The sequence below is a fragment of the Manis javanica genome, chromosome 8 (assembly GCF_040802235.1).
Source record: "Manis javanica isolate MJ-LG chromosome 8, MJ_LKY, whole genome shotgun sequence".
In the NCBI taxonomy this organism is placed as follows: Eukaryota; Metazoa; Chordata; class Mammalia; order Pholidota; family Manidae; genus Manis; species Manis javanica.
In genome coordinates this window covers 61,163,142-61,184,477 of record NC_133163.1, presented here as the reverse complement: position 1 = coordinate 61,184,477, position 21,336 = coordinate 61,163,142, and the positions used below count along the sequence as shown (strand labels likewise).

Genomic DNA, 21,336 nt, shown 5'->3' with positions numbered 1-21,336 from the left:
AGTCCTTGTTAAGACAGACCAATTTCTCAACACCCAAAAAGCAAATAACCGGATTAAAAAATGGGCAGAGGATACGAAGAGACAATTGTCCAAAGAAGAAATTCAGATGGCAAACAGACACATGAAAAGATGCTGCACATCGCTAATCATCAGGGAAATGCAAATTAAAAACACAATGAGATATCACCTCACACCAATTAGGATGGTCAGCATTGAAAAGACTAAGAACAACAAATGCTGGCGAGGATGTGGAGAAAGGGGAACCCCCCTACACTGGTGGGAATGTAAGCTAGTTCAACCATTGTGGAAAGCAATATGGAGGTTCCTCAAAAAACTAAAAATAGGAATACCATTTGACTTGGGAATCCCACTCCTAGGAATTTACCCAAAGAATACAAGCTCTCAGATTCAAAAAGACATATGCACCCCTTTGTTTATCACAGCACTATTTACAATAGCCGAGATATGGAAGCAACCTAAGTGTCTATCAGTAGATGAATGGATAAAGAAGATGTGGTACATATACACAATGGAATACTATTCAGCCCTAAGAAAGAAACAAATCCTACTATTTGCAACAACATGGATGGAGCTGGAGAATATTATGCTCAGTGAAATAAGCCAGGCAGAGAAAGACAAGTACCAAATGATTTCCCTCATTTGTGGAGTATAACAACGAAGCAAAACTGAAGGAACAACAAAATGGGGGGAGGGGCAGAGCCAAGATGGTGGCGTAAGTAGGACAGTGGAATCTCCTCCCAAAAACATATATTTTTGAAAATACAGCAAATACAACTATCCCTAAAAGAGAGACCAGAAGACACAGGACAACAGCCAGACTACATCCACAACTGAGAGAACCCAGTGCCTGGTGAAAGGGGTAAGATACAAGCCGCAGCCAGGCAGGACCCGAGGCCCCTCACCCCAGCTCCCGGCGGGAGGAGAGGAGTCAGAGCACGGAGGGAGAGGGAGCCCAGGATTGCTAAACACCCAGCCCTAGCCATCCGTACCAGAACACAGACACAGTGCATGCTTGGGGTGCTGGAAACTAGGGAAGCAGGACAGTAAGACCTGTGAGCGGGTCCCGAAGCGGGTGCCCCTGTGACAAAGAAAAGCGAGTGCTTTTTGAAAGTCTTAAAGGGACAGGGACCACACAGCTGGATGGAAGCATCCTGGGTCACATTCCAGCAGCTGGAAATCCAGGGAACTCTGGGTGCACTAATCCCCTGGGCAACAGCTCTGAGACCCCTCACAGAGGTAAACAGCCAAACAGCCCCCCGTCCTTTATCCCTCCGGGACACCACCATAGCAGAGCAGCAGCCTGAGGCTGGCCACGCCCACAGGAAGGGAGCTTCCTCCATACCGACTGGGCAAGATACAGAGACCCAATCTATACACAATTGCCAAACATAAGCCACTAGGGGTCACAGTTGTCCCAGTAAAGAAAGGCCAGGAGCCAAGTGGAAAGAGTCTTGACTCTCCCAGCTGACAGATGTGTCAATAGCGCACCACTGCACCTATCCAAATGAAAAGACAAAACAATTTGATCCAGACAAGACTAACCCAGACAGCTTCAACATCTTCTACATCTTCCCCTGAGAAGGAACCTGGGGAGATAGATTTAACCAATCTTCTTGAAAAAGAATTCAAAACAAAAGTCATGACCATGCTGATGATGGACTTGCAGCGAAATATGCAAGAACCAAGGAGGGAGAATACAGAAATGAAACAATCTCTGGAAGGACTTCAAAACAGAATGGACAAGGTGCAAGAGACCATTAATGCACTAGAAAACAGAACAGGAACACAGAGAAGCTGATGCAGAGAGAGATAAAAGGATCTCCAGGAATGAAAGAATTTTAAGAGAACTGTGTGACCAATCGAAACGAAACAATATCCGCATTATAGGGGTACCAGAAGAAGAAGAGAGAGAAAAAGAGATAGAAAGTGTCTTTGAAGAAATAATTGCTGAAAACTTCCCCAAACTAGGGAAGGAAATGGCCTCTCAGACCACAGAGGTACACAGAACTCCCACGACAAGGGATCCAAGGAGGGCAACACCAAGACACATAATAATTAAAATGGCAAAGATCAAAGACAAGGACAAAGTATTAAAGGCAGCCAGAGATAGAGAAAAAGGTCACCTACAAAGGAAAACCCATCAGGCTCTCATCAGACTTCTCAACAGAAACCCTACAGGCCAGAAGAGAATGGCATGATATACTTACTGCAATGAAACAGAAGGGCCTCGAACCAAGAATACTGTATCCAGCACAATTATCATTTAAATATGAAGGAGGGATTAAACAATTCCCAGATAAACAAAAGTTGAGGGAATTTGCCTCCCACATACCACCTCTACAGGGCATCTTACAGGGACTGCTCTAGATGGGAGCACTCCTAAAAAGAACACAGAACAAAACACCCAACATATGAAGAATGGAGGAGGAGGAAAAAGAAGGGAGAGAAATAAAGAATCATCAGACAGTGTTTATAATAGCTCAATAAGCGAGTTAAGTTAGATGGTAAGGTAGTAAAGAAGCTAACCTTGAACCTTTGGGAACCATAAACTTAAAGCCTGCAATGGCAATAAGTACATACCTTTCAGTAATCACCCTAATGTAAATGGACTAAATTCACCAATCAAAAGACAAAGAGTAATAGAATGGATAAAAAAGCAAGACCCATCCATATGCTGCTTACAAGAGACCTCAAACCCAAAGACATGCATTGACTTAAAGTCAAGGGATAAAAAGATATTTCATGCAAACAACAGAGAGAAAAAAGCAGGCGTTGCAATACTAGTATCAGACAAAATAGACTTCAAAATAAAGAAAATAACAAAAGATAGAGAAGGACATTACATAATGATAAAGGGCTCAGTCCAACAAGAGGATATAACCATTCTAAATATATATGCACCCAATACAGGAGCACCAACATATGTGAAACAAATACTAACAAATTAAAGGAGGAAATAGAATGCAATGCATTCGTTCTAGGAGACTTCAACACACCACTCACTCCAAAGGACAGATCCTCCAAAAAGAAAAAAAGTAAGGACACAGAGGCACTGAACAACACACTAGAACAGATGGACCTAATAGACATCTACGGAACTCTACATCCAAAAGCAACAGGATACACATTCTTCTCACGTGCACATGGAACATTCTCCAGAATAGACCACATACTAGGCCACAAAAAGAGCCTCAGTAAATTCCAAAAGATTGAAATCCTACCAACCAACTTTTCAGACCACAAAGGCATAAAACTAGAAATAAATTGTACAAAGAAAGCAAAAAGACTCACAAACACATGGAGGCTTAACAGCATGTTCCTAAATAATCAATGGATCAATGACCAAATTAAAATGGAGATCCAGCAATATATGGAAACAAATGACAACAACAACACAAAGCCCCAACTACTGTGGGATACAGCAAAAGCAGTCTTAAGAGGAAAGTATATAACAATCCAGGCATATTTAAAGAAGGAAGAACAATCCCAAATGAATGGTCTAATGTCACAATTACCGAAATTGGAAAAAGAACAAATGAGGCCTAAGGTCAGCAGAAGGAGGGACATAATAAATATCAGAGAAGAAATAAATAAAATTGAGAAGAATAAAACAATAGCAAAAATCAATGAAAACAAGAGCTGGTTCTTCGAGAAAATAAACAAAATAGATAAGTCTCTAGCCAGACTTATTAAGAGAAAAATAGAATCAACACACATTAACAGAATTAGAAATGAGAAAGGAAAACTCACAATGGACCCCACAGAAATACAAAGAATTATTAGAGACTACTATGAAAACCCATATGCTAACAAGCTTGGAAACCTAGGAGAAATGGACAACTACCTAGAAAAATACAACCTTCCAAGACTGACCCAGAAAGAAACAGAAAATCTAAACAGACCAATTACCAGCAACGAAATTGAAGCAGTAATCAAAAAACTACCAAAGAACAAAACCCCCGGTTTTGGATGGGCCAGATGGATTTACCTAGGAATTTTATCAGACATACAGAGAAGACATAATACCCATTCTTCTTAAAGTTTTCCAAAAAATAGAAGAGGAGGGGATACTCCCAAACTCATTCTATGAAGGCAACATCACCCTAATACCAAAACCAGGCAAAGACCCCACCAAAAAAGAAAACTACAGACCAATATCCCTGATGAATATAGATGCAAAAATACTCAACAAAATATTAGCAGACCGAATTCAAAAATACATCTAAAGGATCATACACCATGACCAAGTGGGATTCATCCCAGGGATGCAAGGATGGTACAACATTCGAAAATCCATCAACATCATCCACCACATACACAAAAAGAAAGACAAAAACCACATGATCATCTCCATAGATGCTGAAAAAGCATTCGAGAAAATTCAACATCCATTCATTATAAAAACTCTCAACAAAATGGGTACAGAGGGCAAGTACCTCAACATAATAAAGGCCATATATGATAAACCCACAGCCAACATCATACTGAACAGCGAGAAGCTGAAAGCTTTTCCTCTGAGATCGGAAACTAGACAAGGATGCCCATTCTCCCCACTGTTATTCAACATAGTACTGGAGGTCCTAGCCATGGCAATTAGACAAAACAAAGATATACAAGGAATCCAGATTGGTAAAGAAGAAGTTAAACTGTCACTATTTGCAGATGACATGATATTGTACATAAAAAACCCTCAAGACTATACTCCGAAACTACTAGAGCTAATATCGGAAATCAGCAAAGTTGCAGGATACAAAATTAACACACAGAAATCTGTGGCTTTCCTATACACTAACAATAAACCAATAGAAAGAGAAATCAGGAAGACAATTCCATTCACAATAACATCAAAAAGAATAAAATACCTAGGAATAAACCTAACCAAGGAAGTGAAAGACCTATACCCTGAAAACTATAAGACACCCTTAAGAGAAATTAAAGAGGTCACTAACAAATGGAAACTCATCCCATGGTCCTGGCTAGGAATAATTAATATCGTCAAAATGGCCATCCTGCCTAAAGCAATATACAGATTCCATGCAATCCCTATCAAACTACCAACAGCATTTTTCAATGAACTGGAACAAATAGTTCAAAAATTCATATGGAAACACCAATGACCCCGAATAGCTAAAGCAATCCTGAGAAGGAAGAATAAAGTGGGGGGAACCTCACTCCTCAACTTCAAGCTCTACTACAAAGCCACAGTAATCAAGACAATTTGGTACTGGCACAAGAACAGAGCCACAGACCAATGGAACAGAATAGAGACTCCAGACATTAACCCAAACATATATGGTCAACTAATATTCGATAAAAGGGCCATGGACATACAATGGAGAAATGACAGTCTCTTCAACAGATGGTGCTGGCAAAACTGGACAGCTACATGTAAGAGAATGAAACTGGATCACTGTCTAACCCCATACACAAAAGTAAATCTGAAGTGGATCAAAGACTTGAGTGTAAGTCATGAAACCATAAAACTCTTAGAGAAAACCATAGGCAAAAATCTCTTAGACATAAACATGAGTGACCTCTTCTTGAATATATCTCCCTGGGCAAGGGAAACAAAAGCAAAAATGAGCAAATGGGACTATTTGAAGCTGAAAAGCCTCTGTACAGCAAAGGACATCATCAATAGGACAAAAAGGTATCCTACAGTATGGGAGAAATTCATAAATGACAGATCCGATAATGGGTTGACATCCAAAATATATAAAGAGCTCACACACCTCAACAAACAAAAAGCAAATAATTCAATTAAAAAATGGGCAGAGGAGCTGAATAAACAGTTCTCTAAAGAAGAAATTCAGATGGCCAACAGACACATGAAAAGATGCTCCACATCGCTTGTCATCAGAGAAATGCAAATTAAAACCACAATGAGATATCTCACACGAGTAAGGATGGCTACCATCCAAAAGAAAAACAACAAATGTTGGCGAGGTTGTGGAGAAAGGGGAACCCTCCTGCACTGCTGGTGGGAATGTAAATCAGTTCAACAATTGTGGAAAGCAGTATGGAGGTTCCTCAAAACACTCAAAATAGAAATACCATTTGACCCAGGAATTCCACTTCTAGGAATTTACCCCAAGAATGCAGCACTCCAGTTCGAAAAGGACAGATGCACCCCTATGTTTATCGCTGCACTATTTACAATAGCCAAGATATGGAAGCAACCTAAGTGTCCATCAGTAGATGAATGGATAAAGAAGATGTGGTACATATACACAATGGAATATTACTCAGCTATAAGAAAAAAACAGATACTACCATTTGGAACAACATGGATGGAACTAGAGGGTATTAATCCTCAGTGAAATAAGCCATTCGGAGAAAGACAAGTACCAAATGATTTCACCCATATGTGGAGTATAGGAACAAAAGAAAAACTGAAGGAACAAAACAGCAGCAGAAGCACAGAACGCCAGAATGGACTAACAGTTACCAAAGGGAAAGGGACTGGGGAGGACAGGTGGGAAGGGAGGGATAAGGGTGGGTAAAAAGAAAGGGGGCATTACAATTAACATGTGTAGTATGGGGGAGGCACTGGGAGGGCTGTGCAACACAGAGAAGACAAGTAGTGATTTTGCAGCATCATGCTATGTTGATGGACAGTGACTGTGAACGGGTATGTGGGAGGGACTTGGTGAAGGGGGGAGCCTAGTAAACAATGTCCTTCATGTAATTGTAGATTATTGATACCAAAATAAAACTAATTAAAAAAATGAGACAAAAAAAAACTGAAGGAACAAAATAGCAACTCACAGACTCCAAGAAGGGACTAGCGCTTACCAAAAAGGAGGGGTGTGAGAAGGCAGGGAGGGAGGGAGGGAGAAGGGGATTAAGGGGTATTATGTTTAGTATACATGGTGTGAGGTTTCACAGGGAATGCAGTGTAGCACAGAGAAAGAAAATAGTGAATCTGGCATTTTACTACACTGATGGACAGTGACTGCAATGGGGTATGAGTGGGAACTTGGTAATGCAGGGAAATGTAGTGACCACATTGTTTTTCTTGTAAAACCTTCATAAGAGTGTATATCAATAATATCTTAATTAAAAAAAAAGACAGAACCAATTTATAACTAAGCTTTGATTGAAAGGTGTATTTAGAGGCATACAATCTGAGTTGAAATTATATACATTATTTCACATCCCCTTTTGAATTCCTCATTTTTTGCTCTGTGTAATATTTAATTCCTTCTGTCTTCTTTTTTCTCTCATCCCCGTCGCCACTTCTGATCTACTTTCCATCTTTCTGTTGTAATGTCTGTCTTGTCTTACTCTTCTGCCACATCTCTGCTTTCCTTTATCCCTTCAATCTTCAGTGCTTTTTCACTTTTATCCTAAACAAGGAGCAAACTAAAAGGGATTCAAGTTAAAATGATTTACATATACTTACTTTGTGTACATATATATTACTTACATAGTAATATAGACATGATTGTGTGTATATATTCTAACTTTTGAGATAAATGGTATCTTTTTTCAATCTGTGCTATTGTTAGTATATTTTTTTAATATAATAAGGTGGCACTATTTAAAAATGAGACTTATAGAATAAAAAACCATTTAGAATTTTCTGATTAGCTGATCACTCATTCTTTTTATCATTTGGGGTTAAAGTGAAGCTTCCTCCCATTGAACAAAGTGAATACAGGTCACAAAAAGAAAGATCTGATATTGACTGATTTAGGGATAAATCAAGAAATGTGACATTTCATACATGGGTTTTTTCACCTAGAGTGCAAGGTTGTCAGTCAGAATTTGCATAGTATAGGAAATCAATTGAAACTTGAGCCCATGGACATTTACTTCAGCAAAATTCTTACTAATTATCATGACTATGTCTAGTTATACTGTTGTAGACATAATTTAGATCTTTCTGAAAGGTTGCTATTCTTTTGTATAATTGTAAACCTCATATTAATGACGTATTAACTTACAGTTTGCCAGCTATATTTCAGATGGTACCATTACTTTAAGTGCTTATTAAACCAGTAGTGTTTATATGTTGCAAATTCTGCTAGTACCTTGAACCTAAAAAGCCATTTTATATAGAAAATCAAATGCCTGTTATATGTTTCAAATTATCTTCTTTTTTTCTAAAGGAGGTCGTTTGTGCTATTTTTGTTTTCTTAAGTAATAGAGCAAGTGATACACTTATTGTAGCACTGAATTTAGTTTTCTGAAAACCACTGTTTTTGGTGATGAATCTTTAACTAGATATTGAATGATCCAGCTCAGCAAAATATGTCAGCTATACTGAATTGCCACTTACATTAACATAAAAGATCTGGTCTCATTTTCAGTACTCTGTATCAAGGAACAACAAAGTGAGAAACTGTGGGGCAAATCCAGCTTTCCATCTGTTTTTGTAAATAAAGTTTTATTGGAACACAGCCATGCCTGTTCGTTTACATAAGATCTGTGGATGCTTTTGCACTACATACGCAGTTTAGTAGCTATGACAGCAAACTAATGGCAAAGCCTAAAGTATTATCTGACCCTTTACATAATAAGTTTGCTAATCCCTGCTCTGTTTAATGTAGTTGAGACTAAACTATGATCTTTGATTACCTGTGGCAAGTACTTCTGGAGACTTTTAAGGAATACAAATAGAGAAGTATAAGTATTAGCTTTTTCTCTTACCATATTTATGTCTGTATTGGAAGTTACTTGTTTCCATCTAAATTTTCAAATATCAAATTAAACATTTGTTCTTTTATTAACTTTTTTTTCTCTTGATGACCATTAATCACAATACTTGCATTAATTATAAAGGATAATAATAATAAAGCAAAACTGAAATCGAGATGCAAAGTGTTGACTTCGCTTACTTATGCCCCACATGTCAGACCCGGTACACTTACCAAACCATGATTCAAATTCTTTCATCAGTAAAATGATAAATCACTGTATAATATGTTTTAAGGGAATCACATTATTTTTAGTTGGAATGCTAAATTCACGTGCCAAGGATCTCATAAAACTTTAGATAAGAAAATATGCTTTTAATTTTAAAAAATTTCCATTGTTAGATGTGAATTTTAATATTAGATTACATATGGTTATCTTAATCATATCTGTTGAAAGATGTTAGTTTAACATTTAAACTATTCCTTTGCCTCTCCTTAAAGTAATAATTCTTCACACTGCAGTGCCTTAAAAACGTTGTAAGTATTATGTTGAAATTCCATACACTTTTTGTTGTGTTGATTATTTGGAATATACAGATTATGTAACTTACCACACTGTTTTTTTCTTCCTGATCTTATGTAATTGAAACAAAAAAAGGAGATTTATAATCTTGAGAATGAAATTGTTTTTGCATAAGTTCCCAGTGACCTACCAATATATTTAATTTTCATGTATCTTTTCACATTTTAAATTATCAAGTTCAGTAAACTAATTATGAAGTTTATAAAGATATATGTTGAATCTTCTTTGGAAACTGCCATAATCAGCTCTGATTTTATCTGAAAAGAGTAACATTAAGGTAAATATTCCTCACCACATATGGCTTCCTTAAAAATATATTTAGCCAACCAATAACTAATAGTTAAATACCACTGATATTCTTCAAATACTTTTTACATGATCATAAATAATTGTAAGAATGTTATCTTCTACTTCTCCGTTATGTTTTTTTAATTGATTAAAAAAAGTGATTATCTTCATAGTTCTTACAGAACAAGCTTTTATGAAACAGGATATTTGAAAACTTGATTTATTTTGGGAGGAAAAAAGGTAAAAGATGAAAGTATTTGCACTTACTGACATGTGAATCCAAGTGGACATTAGTAGTTTGAGATACACTCAATATATGTAATACAGTATTACTATACCATCCTGTTACATTATTTAAGGATGTGTAGAAATAGATTTTTGATAGATGTTTATTTTTTTCCTGTTACAGTATATGTTCTAAAATTTATACCTTCCATGAAGTGTAGAGTTTAGAACAATTTTGTAACAAATTTATTAAGTATCCTCTATTTTCTGAGTATCTTTTTTGTGTGTGGTAAAGGTTATATCAGGAGCACAGAAATGGAGGAGGGACTTGAGAAAACAGGAACTTGGATATGTAAATTTTTTAGTACAATTTTAAAATAATTTGTAACATTTCTAAAATCTGTATCATTCCACTAATACCCATTCCAGATTTTCATTTAATTAACTAAATTTATTGGTTGTGTAAATTATATTACAGACATTTTCTAAGATATGTTGTTTAGAATGTCTTTCTTTACTGCATTTGTTCAATTCACCAACATCAACATTTAAGCACACTATGCCTCTTTCAAGAAAAATGCATTTATGAGGGAAACCAATTTACTTCTTTTGTTTTTAAATTGAATAACTCTATATATGTAATGAAAAAGAAAATAATAGCTAAAATGTGGTGCAATTTTGGTCAGCCTTTGTGTATAGTATATTTGTTTCCATGAATAGGTAGCAGCGGGAGATTTTCAGGTCAAGTTTAATGGTAATTATTTGTCATTGCTTTAGAAAGAACATAGTTAAACTTTGCAGTAAAAATACTTGCCTTGTTTTATTTGTGATGATGTCGAAAAAAACAGAGGAAATACAGTTTCTGGTAAGAATTGGAAGTCCAGGAATAAATATAATGATGAGAATGAGTGCTTCTATCACTGGGGAACTTTCTTCATCTAAGCACATATGAACAATTGATCCTTGTAGTCATATATAGCAGTAAACATTAATAACTTAACAGTCTGAAGTCAGTGCAGAAGATATGGAGCATTATTGAAAGATGGAGTCGAGCAGGTGGCACTTTAATATGTTCAGTGTCATCGTTGACTCTAAAGACTAGTCGAATGAAATTACTTGAGGTTCTAAAGATTTAAAAAGCGAACTCATTTTGCTGCACTAAGGAAATGCTACTGATCAGGCTTTCTGTGTCCCTTTTTTCTAGGCTAGAAAATATTAACCCTGAAGAAAATGACATGGTAAGCCATTCTCTGAGGAGATTTCTTGATGTCAGTCTTATATCTTAGAGGCTTAAGTTCAATTGAGTGGGTTTCAAGAACTAAGATGTGGGAAGAAGAAGAATTGACACACTAATAATGTACATCTTTGCTGCAATATGAAAATTCAATAACTTCACTCAGTCAATTTACAATTCACATGTGCCTATTAATTAAAACCCTATATTAAATAAAATATATTAAAACTTCATGTCTGACTAACATATAATGGTGTTGGTAGACATTGCAGGAATTACTGAACAGAATAAACAATGCAGACACCGGGATAGCTATTCAGAAGAATGGAGCTGTAATTGTGGATAGAATCTACCAGACCAAGGAATATAAAAAGAGAATAACTGCAGAAGAAATGAATGCAGTGATAGAGGAACGAGATGCTGCTTTGTCACAGGTAATAACTGCATGTGTCTTATTCTGAAAAGCAAATACCATTTTCCCCTCTTTCTTTATCATTAAAAAATGACCTTTCCCCATATATTCTTAATTCAACTTAGTGTTTAGCACATGGTCAATACCACAATGATTAGATATGTTGAAATAATCACATATTCTGTTACTCCTTCAAATAAGTGCATCCTAGTAATAAAACTGTTCATTTGTTATAAAAATTTATATTCTTTAAAGTAATCGCATTTATATGAGACTTCTTACTTGAGTTACAGTTTTGTGAGGGATGAGATTATGTCTTTATTACTGTTTTATTCCCAGTGCCTAATTCAGTGTCTTTTAATAAACACCGGTAAGTGAATCAAATTATTAAGTGTGTTCTTTTCTGAACATGACTTATACCTTCCTGCTCTGCAACCTGATTAGCTCCCCAAGGATGCTGCCTCCACTGCAATGCTCTCCAGGAGTGAGTGTATTTCCTCCCACAACAGTTCTGCCAGTGGGCTTGGACGCTTCTTCCTTATTAGTGTTTTTAGATCATTGCTCCTTTTTCCTCTCTAAATACCTCCAGCTTTGAAGCTCATGCATCAGTTTGTATGATGCACTGTACAGTCCTGTTGTAGTCCTGCCCTAATTTCTTAAAGATTTTTAGGATCCATTTTGCTGTTTCTTCAGCCTACTCCTGTAATAATTCTTGGAAGTTTAAATATGTAGATGAACCTTCAATATCCTGGCCCCTCATCTCCTTGAATTTCTTTCCCCCCATCATCATGTGCTTTACACTACTTCTGCCATCCACCCTGCAGTCGTTCCCTGTTTCTGACCACCACTTACTACTTTCCCAGATCACTTACTATAGAATTCTTACTCTGGCAAATTTACCACTTCACTAGTGGACACCTCTATTTATTTTACCACCTGTTTTCCTATCCTTCAAGCATCTCATGTCCTCACTCCCCTCTTTATCTAACATGTCCCACCATTTCATCTGCCAGCCTACCTGCATCTCTACCCATACACTCTGCCTTTTCTACTGCCTTTCTTTTTTACTAATGCTTCTGTTTAAGGGCAGCCTTTCTATTTCTAAACTGTTCACATCTTTTCTTGTCTGCTTACGGTTATCACTTAACCAATTGTCCTTTTCGCTCCTACTTTATAAAAAGTTTCCTATTTGTTCATTTCTATCACTGTCTAAAATGTTTTAACTATCTTCCATGGAGACTGGGTGGAAGTTTTTTTAAGTCTTGGTCTGCTTGTGGTTCATCCTTGTACTTTAGGGAAGGCTTTCTTTCCAAACTGAGAGCATAGTATTCACTACAGACCTACTCCTGGCAGATCCTGTATTCTAATGTTTGTCTCCTCAGCATTGTAAGACTGGAAAACTCCATTGAAATTTACAATTCACATGTGCCTATTAATCAAATCCTATATTAAATAAAATATATTAAAACTAAATAAAGTAAAATATATTAAAAATAATTAAAACTTCTGACCAACATATAATGATGTTGGTAGACATTGTAGGAATTACTGAACAGAGTAAACAATGCAGACACAGAAGTTGTTATTCAGAAGAATGGAGCTATAATTATGGATAGAATCTACAAGACCAAGGAACATGAAAGGACAGCAACTGCAGTTGCTCAATTGAGAAGAAATGAATGCAGATAGAAGGTTTAGGATTTAGCAAATGATTTGCGTTGGGAACAAGTCTCATATCCTAATTGTGTCACTGCCGTGTATAACTGCCAAAAGCCTGGATGATTTCTCTGCCCTTTGTCTTCTGAGTGGTCAGAGCCTGATTTCTCAGCCCATTGCCTATGCCTTGAATCTTTAAAACTCAGGGGAGAAAATGACTGCAAATCTTCAAATCACCTCTCTCTAATTAACCCTTCTTCAGAATCTTAGCCTCTCAAGACATTGTTGCAGCAGCAGCTTTCTGATGTCTTCAGACAGATAATTATTTAATTTAAATATACTTTTCTTCTTCTTGGCTGGAGTATTTTTCTGCCACAAATGATCCCATCCTATTAGATGTGGAGATCTGACATTTACCTTCAGATTAGAAGTGGAAAAAGTCCTTAAACTTTTTAAATGGGCAGCTGTTTTTACCCTACCAAGTGTTTTCAGTCTTGGATCATTTGATGTCTTGTTGATAGCCAAAACGATTAACAAAAATCTTATCTTCACACAATTTTGGAGTCTGCAAGTTCAAGATCAAGGCGTCACCAGGGTTGGTTTCTTCTGAGGCCTCTCTCCTTGACTTGTGGATAGCTGTCCTCTCCCTGTGTCTCCATATGATCCCCTCTGTGCATCTGTGTGTCCTAATTTCTTCTTGTAAGGACACCAGTCATACTGGATTAGGAGTTCCCCTAAAACACTCTTTTTAACTTAATTACCTCTTTAAAGACCCTATCTCCAAATTATTTTTATGTGCTTGGAAACAGTTATAGTATGAACTCAAACATTTGATGTTTTTTATCATTTATTTTCTTAAGTTAACTAGAAATAAACACATAGAGCATAATTAAATATTGACTGCTACCCATTCCTTCTTCCTCTCTTGCCCACTTCCTGTCATGCTATGAAAAGATAAAGAAATCAACATTTTGTAATATTTACCAACATGTCTACCTATAAATAGATATTATCTATTTCTGCAGTATATTTTCTAACACTGCATGCTTTATGAAGAAGTTGTTTAATTATTTTAATTATTGTGCTTGTCAAGCTCCTCAGTGAAGTTGTATGAATTGTTATTTTTATGTCATAATCATTGTAAATATAAACTTTGAATTATCGTCTGATAGTTCTGAGTGGAGAATTTTTACCTTTTTAGAAAGAAACTTTTTATTTTGGGATAGTTCTAGATTTATAGAAATGTTTCAAAGATAGTACAGTTCAGAGAACCTATGTACCTTTTACCCAGTACTGGTTTACCATGGTTTTGCCACCTCCCATCATTGTGGTGTGTTTAAAAATTAAGAAACCACATTAGTATGTTACCATGAACTCCAGACATTATGCAGATTTTACCAGTTTTCCATGAAAGTCCTTCTGTTCCAAGGTTGAGCATTGTCTGGTTGTTGTGGCTCCCTCGTCTCCGCCCGCCTGTGACAGCTATCAGTCTTCCTTTCTTCCCACATGACCTCAACAGTATTGAATATGTATTGCTCAGATATTTTGTGGAATATCTCTGAATTTGGGTTTGTCTGATATCTTTCTTATGATTATACTTAAATTCTGAGTTTTTGGAAAGAATTCCACAGAACTCACCTTAATCTTAAAACTAATACTTAGCGTCACATGTTTTCTAATTATGCTGTGTATTCTGAGTAGTGCCAGGATAACTTTAGTCCCACTCTAAGTAGTTCTTGGAAATTTTCAGATTCAGTGGGAATTTCTTGATTTTGATATATTTGTTAACTTTATATCCCAAATCATATTGAGGTCATTTATTAGCCTGAACTGACCTTGTTAAAATCTTTTCTTTTTCAGATGAATCCTTATACTTTTACTAATTCAAAATCTTCTCCCATATCTTTTCTATCTCAGACTGAGAACTGAAAGCCTTAAAGTCTTTCATAGGATTAATTTAAAACCTTTTAATTAGCATTTGTTTGATTAAGTAGTTGTCTTACCAACTAATCCTTCATTCTTATTTTTTTGAACCCTTAATGTTAACATACTCAAATTTTTTAAATAACCTAGAATTAGAAGCTAAAGGTAGAAACTTCAATTTCTTAACTACCTAACTTCTGGGATCTTAAGTTTTATAGGACCGTAGAGGCTGTCTAGATAAATTACTCACTAAATTGAGGAATCTTGTGTATGACTAATTTTCAATTTAGCCACATACCCATTTCTTCTTAATGTCTTATCATTGGTACTAGTATTGGCCTTAGAGAATTTGACTGATATATTGCATCAAATATATTCAAATATCTGTTACTAGTAATGTTCTAAGTCATATAGACTAGTCTTGGAGGCACAATTAGATTTCGATCAGACACCAGTAAGCAACAGAAGAATCATAGAACTAGTCAGGATTGGCAGTTTATAAGCTTTGAGGGCTGACCTAATTGTGTAAGATTCTACACCAGGCATAGGATCTTAAGTCACCACTATTTTTAGAAATGAGTCATTACATATATGTAAATTCAGTGTCAACGCTTTTAATTTGTGCCCTTTTGTTTATTGTTTTTATTGTTGAAGATAATTCTGAAACAGTAATTCAAGTAGCCATTTGTATTAGTCTGGCTTCTCCAAAATAAGGAAACCAATATGAGATATAGAAAGAGATTTGCCCTATGAATTGGCTTGTGCAATTGTGAAGGCTGAGAAGTCCAAGATCTGCAGTAAGCAACCTGGATACCCAGGGGAACCGATGGTATAGGTCCAGTTGGAGTCCCTACACCTGAGCACTGAGGAGCCGACAATGTAAGTTCTAGTACAAGTACAAGCCCGAAGTCAAGAGAAGACCAACATCCAGTTTTGAAGAGAGAAGAAATTCTTTCTTTACTTGGCATTTAATTCTATTCAGGTCTCTGATGGATCGGGTAAGTTCCACCCACATTGGGTAGGCAGTCTGTTTGCTCAGTCTATTGATTCAAATGTTAATCTCATATAGAAACACCCTCACAGACACACCCAGGAATAATGTTTAATCAATATCTGGGCAGCCCGTGGCTCAGTTAAGTTTCACATAAAGTCAACTATAACACCAGTCCTAGGGTTTCTGGCAAATTAAGCCTAATTTAGGCTAGTTTTGATTTCCAAGAACGTCCATAAATTGGCAAGGCCTAGCAGCAGGAGGCTTTGGGCCTCATTGATACTTGTAATTGGTAAGATAATATTGTAGAGAGTTTTAGTGATTGGACTCCAGCTGGTACCTGGTGTGTAGATGAGGGACCCAGCCTCTGAGAGCTGAGTAAATTAGGCATGGAAATGGGGGCTGGGATATGGATGTTATAACCAAATGGGCTAGGGGGATTGATAAAATGAAATTTATTCAAAACATCCAAGCAAAGATCTTGTCATAAATACTTGGAATAAAACAGGGATGAAAGAAGAAAAGTGCTAAGTCCTGTATGTACATGGGTTTTTGGAAACTACTCCAGGCATAATGGATAATATGCATATGGCTCCTGAGCTTCATTCCCACCTACTGATAAGAATGGGACTTTATGTTACCAGACTTGAGCATGATTAGTTCACAGCCTATGTGAAAAGGAGCTTGTGATGTAAAAACTCAGAATCAGAGCACAGGAAGGCAAAAGCAGAATCAAGGACTATTTTCTATCTCCTAGGTTAAACATCTCAGCATCCTTCAACTTTTCCCTAGATTTTTCTTTTACTTTATTGTCTTCTAAGTGTTAGTTTACCTTTATTTGTCTATAAATGCTGAATTAGTGATCAGAAATTTCTATTAATCTGAACACCAGGCGTAGAATCTTAAGTCACCACAATTTTTGGAAATGAGTCATTACATATATCTAAATTCAGTATCAACCCTTTTAATTTGTACCCTTTAATTTGTTTAATTTGTTTAATTTGTACCCTTTTGTTGAAGGTATTTCTAAAACATGTATGTGCCTCCTTTAAACAAAATATTACTAACCCCCCTTTTTTTTCTGATAATTTAGTTACTTCATTTTTGTCAAATGCTATAATGAAAACTGTAGATCCTGAGATCCTTCTGTCCAGAGTTGGCAAATACAAAAAACATGGAAGGACCAAGAGGAAACCACCAGGGTAATTTAAAAAATTGACCTAAGCATTTCACTAGTCGGTTTCCTTCTTTAAAGCCTGTAAGCTATACCAATCAATAAGCTCTAGATCCAACACAATGAAAAATAAACTAAATAACAGGAAGACAGGAGTCCTGTCCAGTAATATAATGAAAATTCTAGGAGGACAGCTGAGCAATGTACAGAAAGTACTTCTGGTCTATTGCTTTATGATTCTTCCTTCCTTTAGGCATGTTTTCTCCCTCCCTGGCACATCTTCCTCTTCACTTGTTACTACTTCACAGTAGAGTCTGCCTACTACTTCGAAGCTAATTTAAATGTCATCTCTTCCATAAAGGTCTCTCACATGAAGCAATACTGATAAATATCTTCATTATGCCCACATTTTACTTTGCATCCTGTTATAGTCCTTGTCACACTGAACTGAAGTTAATTGATTTTATGCCTGTCTTCTCTACTAGCATGAAGGTAGGAACCGTTTTTCTTTATCTGTGCCTATCACAGTTCTTAGGACAGTGTAGGCACTTAATATATGTTTGTCAAGTTAATCAACTGATAAGCTTGCTGTTGTAGATCTATTTCAAGATACACTGAACTAAAAGAAGTTAGTGAAATATTACTTATTCATCCACATTTTGTTGAGTACCTATTATGTGCATTGGGAACTCAGAAGTGATCCAAATATAGAAGGTTCTTACTCTTATGGAACTTACATTTCAGTATGGAAATATAGATAGTGAAAAAACAAAATGAATAAAATATTTTTAGATAGTGATGTGGTGAAAATGAAAAAGTAATCAGAATGACTGCAACTGGAACGGGTTGTCACCTAAATAGGGTGATGTTTGTCAGCATAGTTGAATTAAGATTTGGAAGAGGGGGAGCATCGAGCCATGCAGAGAACCATGGAAAGAGCTTTCCATCTGAAAAGAATAGACCACAATGTCCTGAAAGAGGGAACGAGCTTAGTATGTTTAAATCATTGATAAAAAAGTACCAAACTTAAATGTGATTGAAGTACAGTGAGCAAGAAAGATATGGCAAGTGATGAGGTAGGAGAGATAGGCAGCAGACAAATCTCTAAAGTCTTATAGGTCATGGTAAGTAGAAATTATATCTAAATGCAGAAGATTTTTTTAAGGCTATTATAATAGTCCAAGCAAAAGATGAAACTGATGGTGGCTTAGAGGAGAAAGTATAGATTCAGAGAAGTGGACAGGTACAGTGAATAGGCTTTTAAGATAGATTGAGTTTAAACATAAGGGAGCAGGAAAAATTAAGGCTGATCCCTATATTTTGGACTTGAACGTTGTATAGGTATTTGCTCCATTTATTTTGATGGGCAAGTTTTTGGAGGATGATCAACATATTTGGGGAGGGAAATCACATTCTCTTTTGGATGTGGTGTATTTGAGATGATTCTTAAAAATTCAGGTGGAGATATTGAGCAAGCACTTGGCTATTGCAGCTTTCAGTGTATAGACAAAGCTATGGGATTAGATAAACTAAGGAAAGATCATTGAGAAAGAAGAAAGCTGAGGACCAAGTTCTATGCTATGCCAATGCTTAGTAGCTGGGCAAAGTAGGAGGGGCCCATGGAAGAGACTGAAAGGATGGTGAATGAGGTAGGAAGAAACTCAAGAGAGTGTCGTGGTGTCAGGAAAGGCAAGAAAAGAAAGTGCTCGCAACAAATGAGAGTGATCAATGTCATTGAATGGTGTTCAGAGGCCAAGCAAGGTGAAAGTGGAATAATTACTTTTAGATTTGATCAAGTGAAAGATGTTGATGGCTTTGACAAGAGTTTTGTCTAGGACAGAGGCCACACTGGAGTGGTTCGAGGAGAGAATGGAAAGCGAAGAAGTGAAGACAGTGAATGAATGCAACTTTCCCCCTCCTATAATGGAAATAGAGAAACTGACATTAGATGAAGAGGGGGTTCATGCTGTCATGGAGGGTTTTTTCTTTTTTAATGGGAGATCTTAGGGCATGTGGTTGGTAGGTTGATGGAAATGAACCAGAAAAGAAGGAAAGGTGATTTTAGGAAAGAGAAAAGATAATTGCAGTAGGAAAGTCCTGGAGTAGATAAATAGATTGTGAGAGAGAGAGGATTTAGAATGGAAGTGGAAGAATCGTATTTTGCTAGGAACAGGGAAATTACTTTTCATTGTAATGGGAATATAAAGAACTTGAATGGATAGTACATATGCTGGCAAGTTGATGAATTTAAGGGTAGGGTGTCCATCCTTTTCTCAATGGAAATGTTTGGTTAATTTAGATTCTCAGTGTGATGGGTCAGTGGATGGTGCTGAAGATTTATGAAGAGGAGGTAGTTTAAATAGTTCTTTTGGTTTGTATGTAAGTGAACATAACTGAAGAAAGACAGGATTGCCAAACAGAGCAGAGTGTCCATTTGAGAATTAGGTTAATGAATTTAAATGATAGTTGAATGAGTGAAACCTGTCAGGAAAGATGCACGGTTTCTTCTAGCAACATTCGGATCTCGAGTGTAGTTTGGTGTCGTAGACTTTTGATTTTAACTACAGTTGGGGTTTAGTGGGTAAGGGGCTGGGGAGTCATTACAGTGATGGGCCATGGGCTCTGCCATGCATAAGAGGAAGAGGGGTGATGAATGATGCAGAAGGAGCCAAGAGGAGTGAGGTGCCACAGAAGGCCAGATCCTTGACAGTAAAAATCTGGTATGTCCGTATATCGGAGTTCTCCATTTATCTTGGAGTGTTGTAGAGAGTTGTAGTCAAGAGAAAGACACTTGACATAAAGATCTTGAAAGTATTTCCTACATTCATTTGTTAGTAGGGTCAATGTATTCCACATATTTTTCTGTGTAACTTTTTTATGGATTTATGGAGGTAAAAACTAAATGGTGGATATCTTATCACACAGTCAGCAAGACAGATCCAGAAGTGTTAAGAGAGATGAAACATCTGAAAAGAAAACAAAAAATTTAGAAATTCGAATTTTCTCTCTTACACCAAGTATGGAAATTAAGGTCTGAGTAGATAAACATTTATAGACAACATATTTTAATATCCAGAAGTTCATGTTAGAACATTTCTGACCTGGTTATGAATTCCTCACTTAATACTCCATGTGACCAAAAGTCTCTATGAAAAAGAAGATTAAGATTAGGGAATATAACAAACTAGCAAATATTCTTGAGCAAACCCAAAATCTTGGCCACAATATAAACCTCAAAGTTAACCTTTCACTTTAGAAGAAGAAAAACAGTCATGTTTCTGAAACTCTGTTAGTGTTGCCTTTACTTTGCATCCTTGATAATTCATAGTATCCAGCATATAATAGATAAAAAATAATGTTTTGTTACTAGAAGTTTCACAGAAACTCATACTTGAAAAAATAAATCATTGTAACAGAGTTTCATTTTTCAAGAAAAGTAGGAAAGATGCTTAATATGCTTCATTGTAGTAACTGTAAAACTTTCATTAATATTTTCCCCTGTCAATTTAATTTGCTTTCCTGTCTATCATACAATTATTTGCCTGTGCATGCTTTTTTTCCCCTGTCCATCTTGCTAAAATTTATTGTTGATTTTTATTCTAATAAGTTTTCCTTATTAAAAAATTTTGTACAACTTTTTCAAACTATAGATAACTTTAGAAAGTACAGATAAGCAAGAAGGAAAAATTTACTCCACAACTCATTTCTTAGAAAAACCATATACAGATCTTTGTCTTTTTTTCAATGCCTATTAGGTCTTGCTTCCTACTTGGTAACCTGATTTTTCACTATGATTTTATATTTTGTCAGATATTCTTAATAATTTTATAATGTGGATACATTAAGATTTATTGAATTCATCTACCATTTGGGAAGGTGTTTATTTTTCTATTATTTTGATAGTATGAACATTTTCATAGCTAAATTTTTATGAATATCCATGTTAGTTCCTTAGGGAAAGTCCTAGAAGGAGAAATGCTAAATTAAAGAATATAAACATTTTAAAATAAGTATATACTTTCAAAATGCCTTCTTGAATACTTACGTATCTTATACATATTTATATAAAATATTTTTTTGAAGAAAATTTGTAAGCACTCCAGAAGGCTTCTTCATGTCTCTTCCCATTCAGAATTCCTTACCAAGAGAAATCACTATTCTTTTAACACCATAAGCCATTTTGCATG

General features: G+C 36.1%; 1 protein-coding gene across 20 annotated transcripts in view; it reads left to right on the top strand.

The window, feature by feature from the left end:
* The window catches only part of MIPOL1 (mirror-image polydactyly 1), a 321,127-nt gene that overhangs the window by 99,883 nt on the left and 199,908 nt on the right, over positions 1 to 21,336 (top strand). For all 20 annotated transcript variants that reach the window (XR_012120546.1, XR_012120545.1, XM_073211334.1 and 17 more), the window contains 2 exons: positions 10,964 to 10,997; positions 11,257 to 11,427. Coding sequence is in view for 18 of the 20 variants with exons in the window: in XM_073211334.1 (XP_073067435.1) it covers positions 10,964 to 10,997; positions 11,257 to 11,427 (205 nt within the window). In the remaining 2 variants the exon portion in view is untranslated. The remainder of the gene's footprint in view (positions 1 to 10,963; positions 10,998 to 11,256; positions 11,428 to 21,336) is intronic.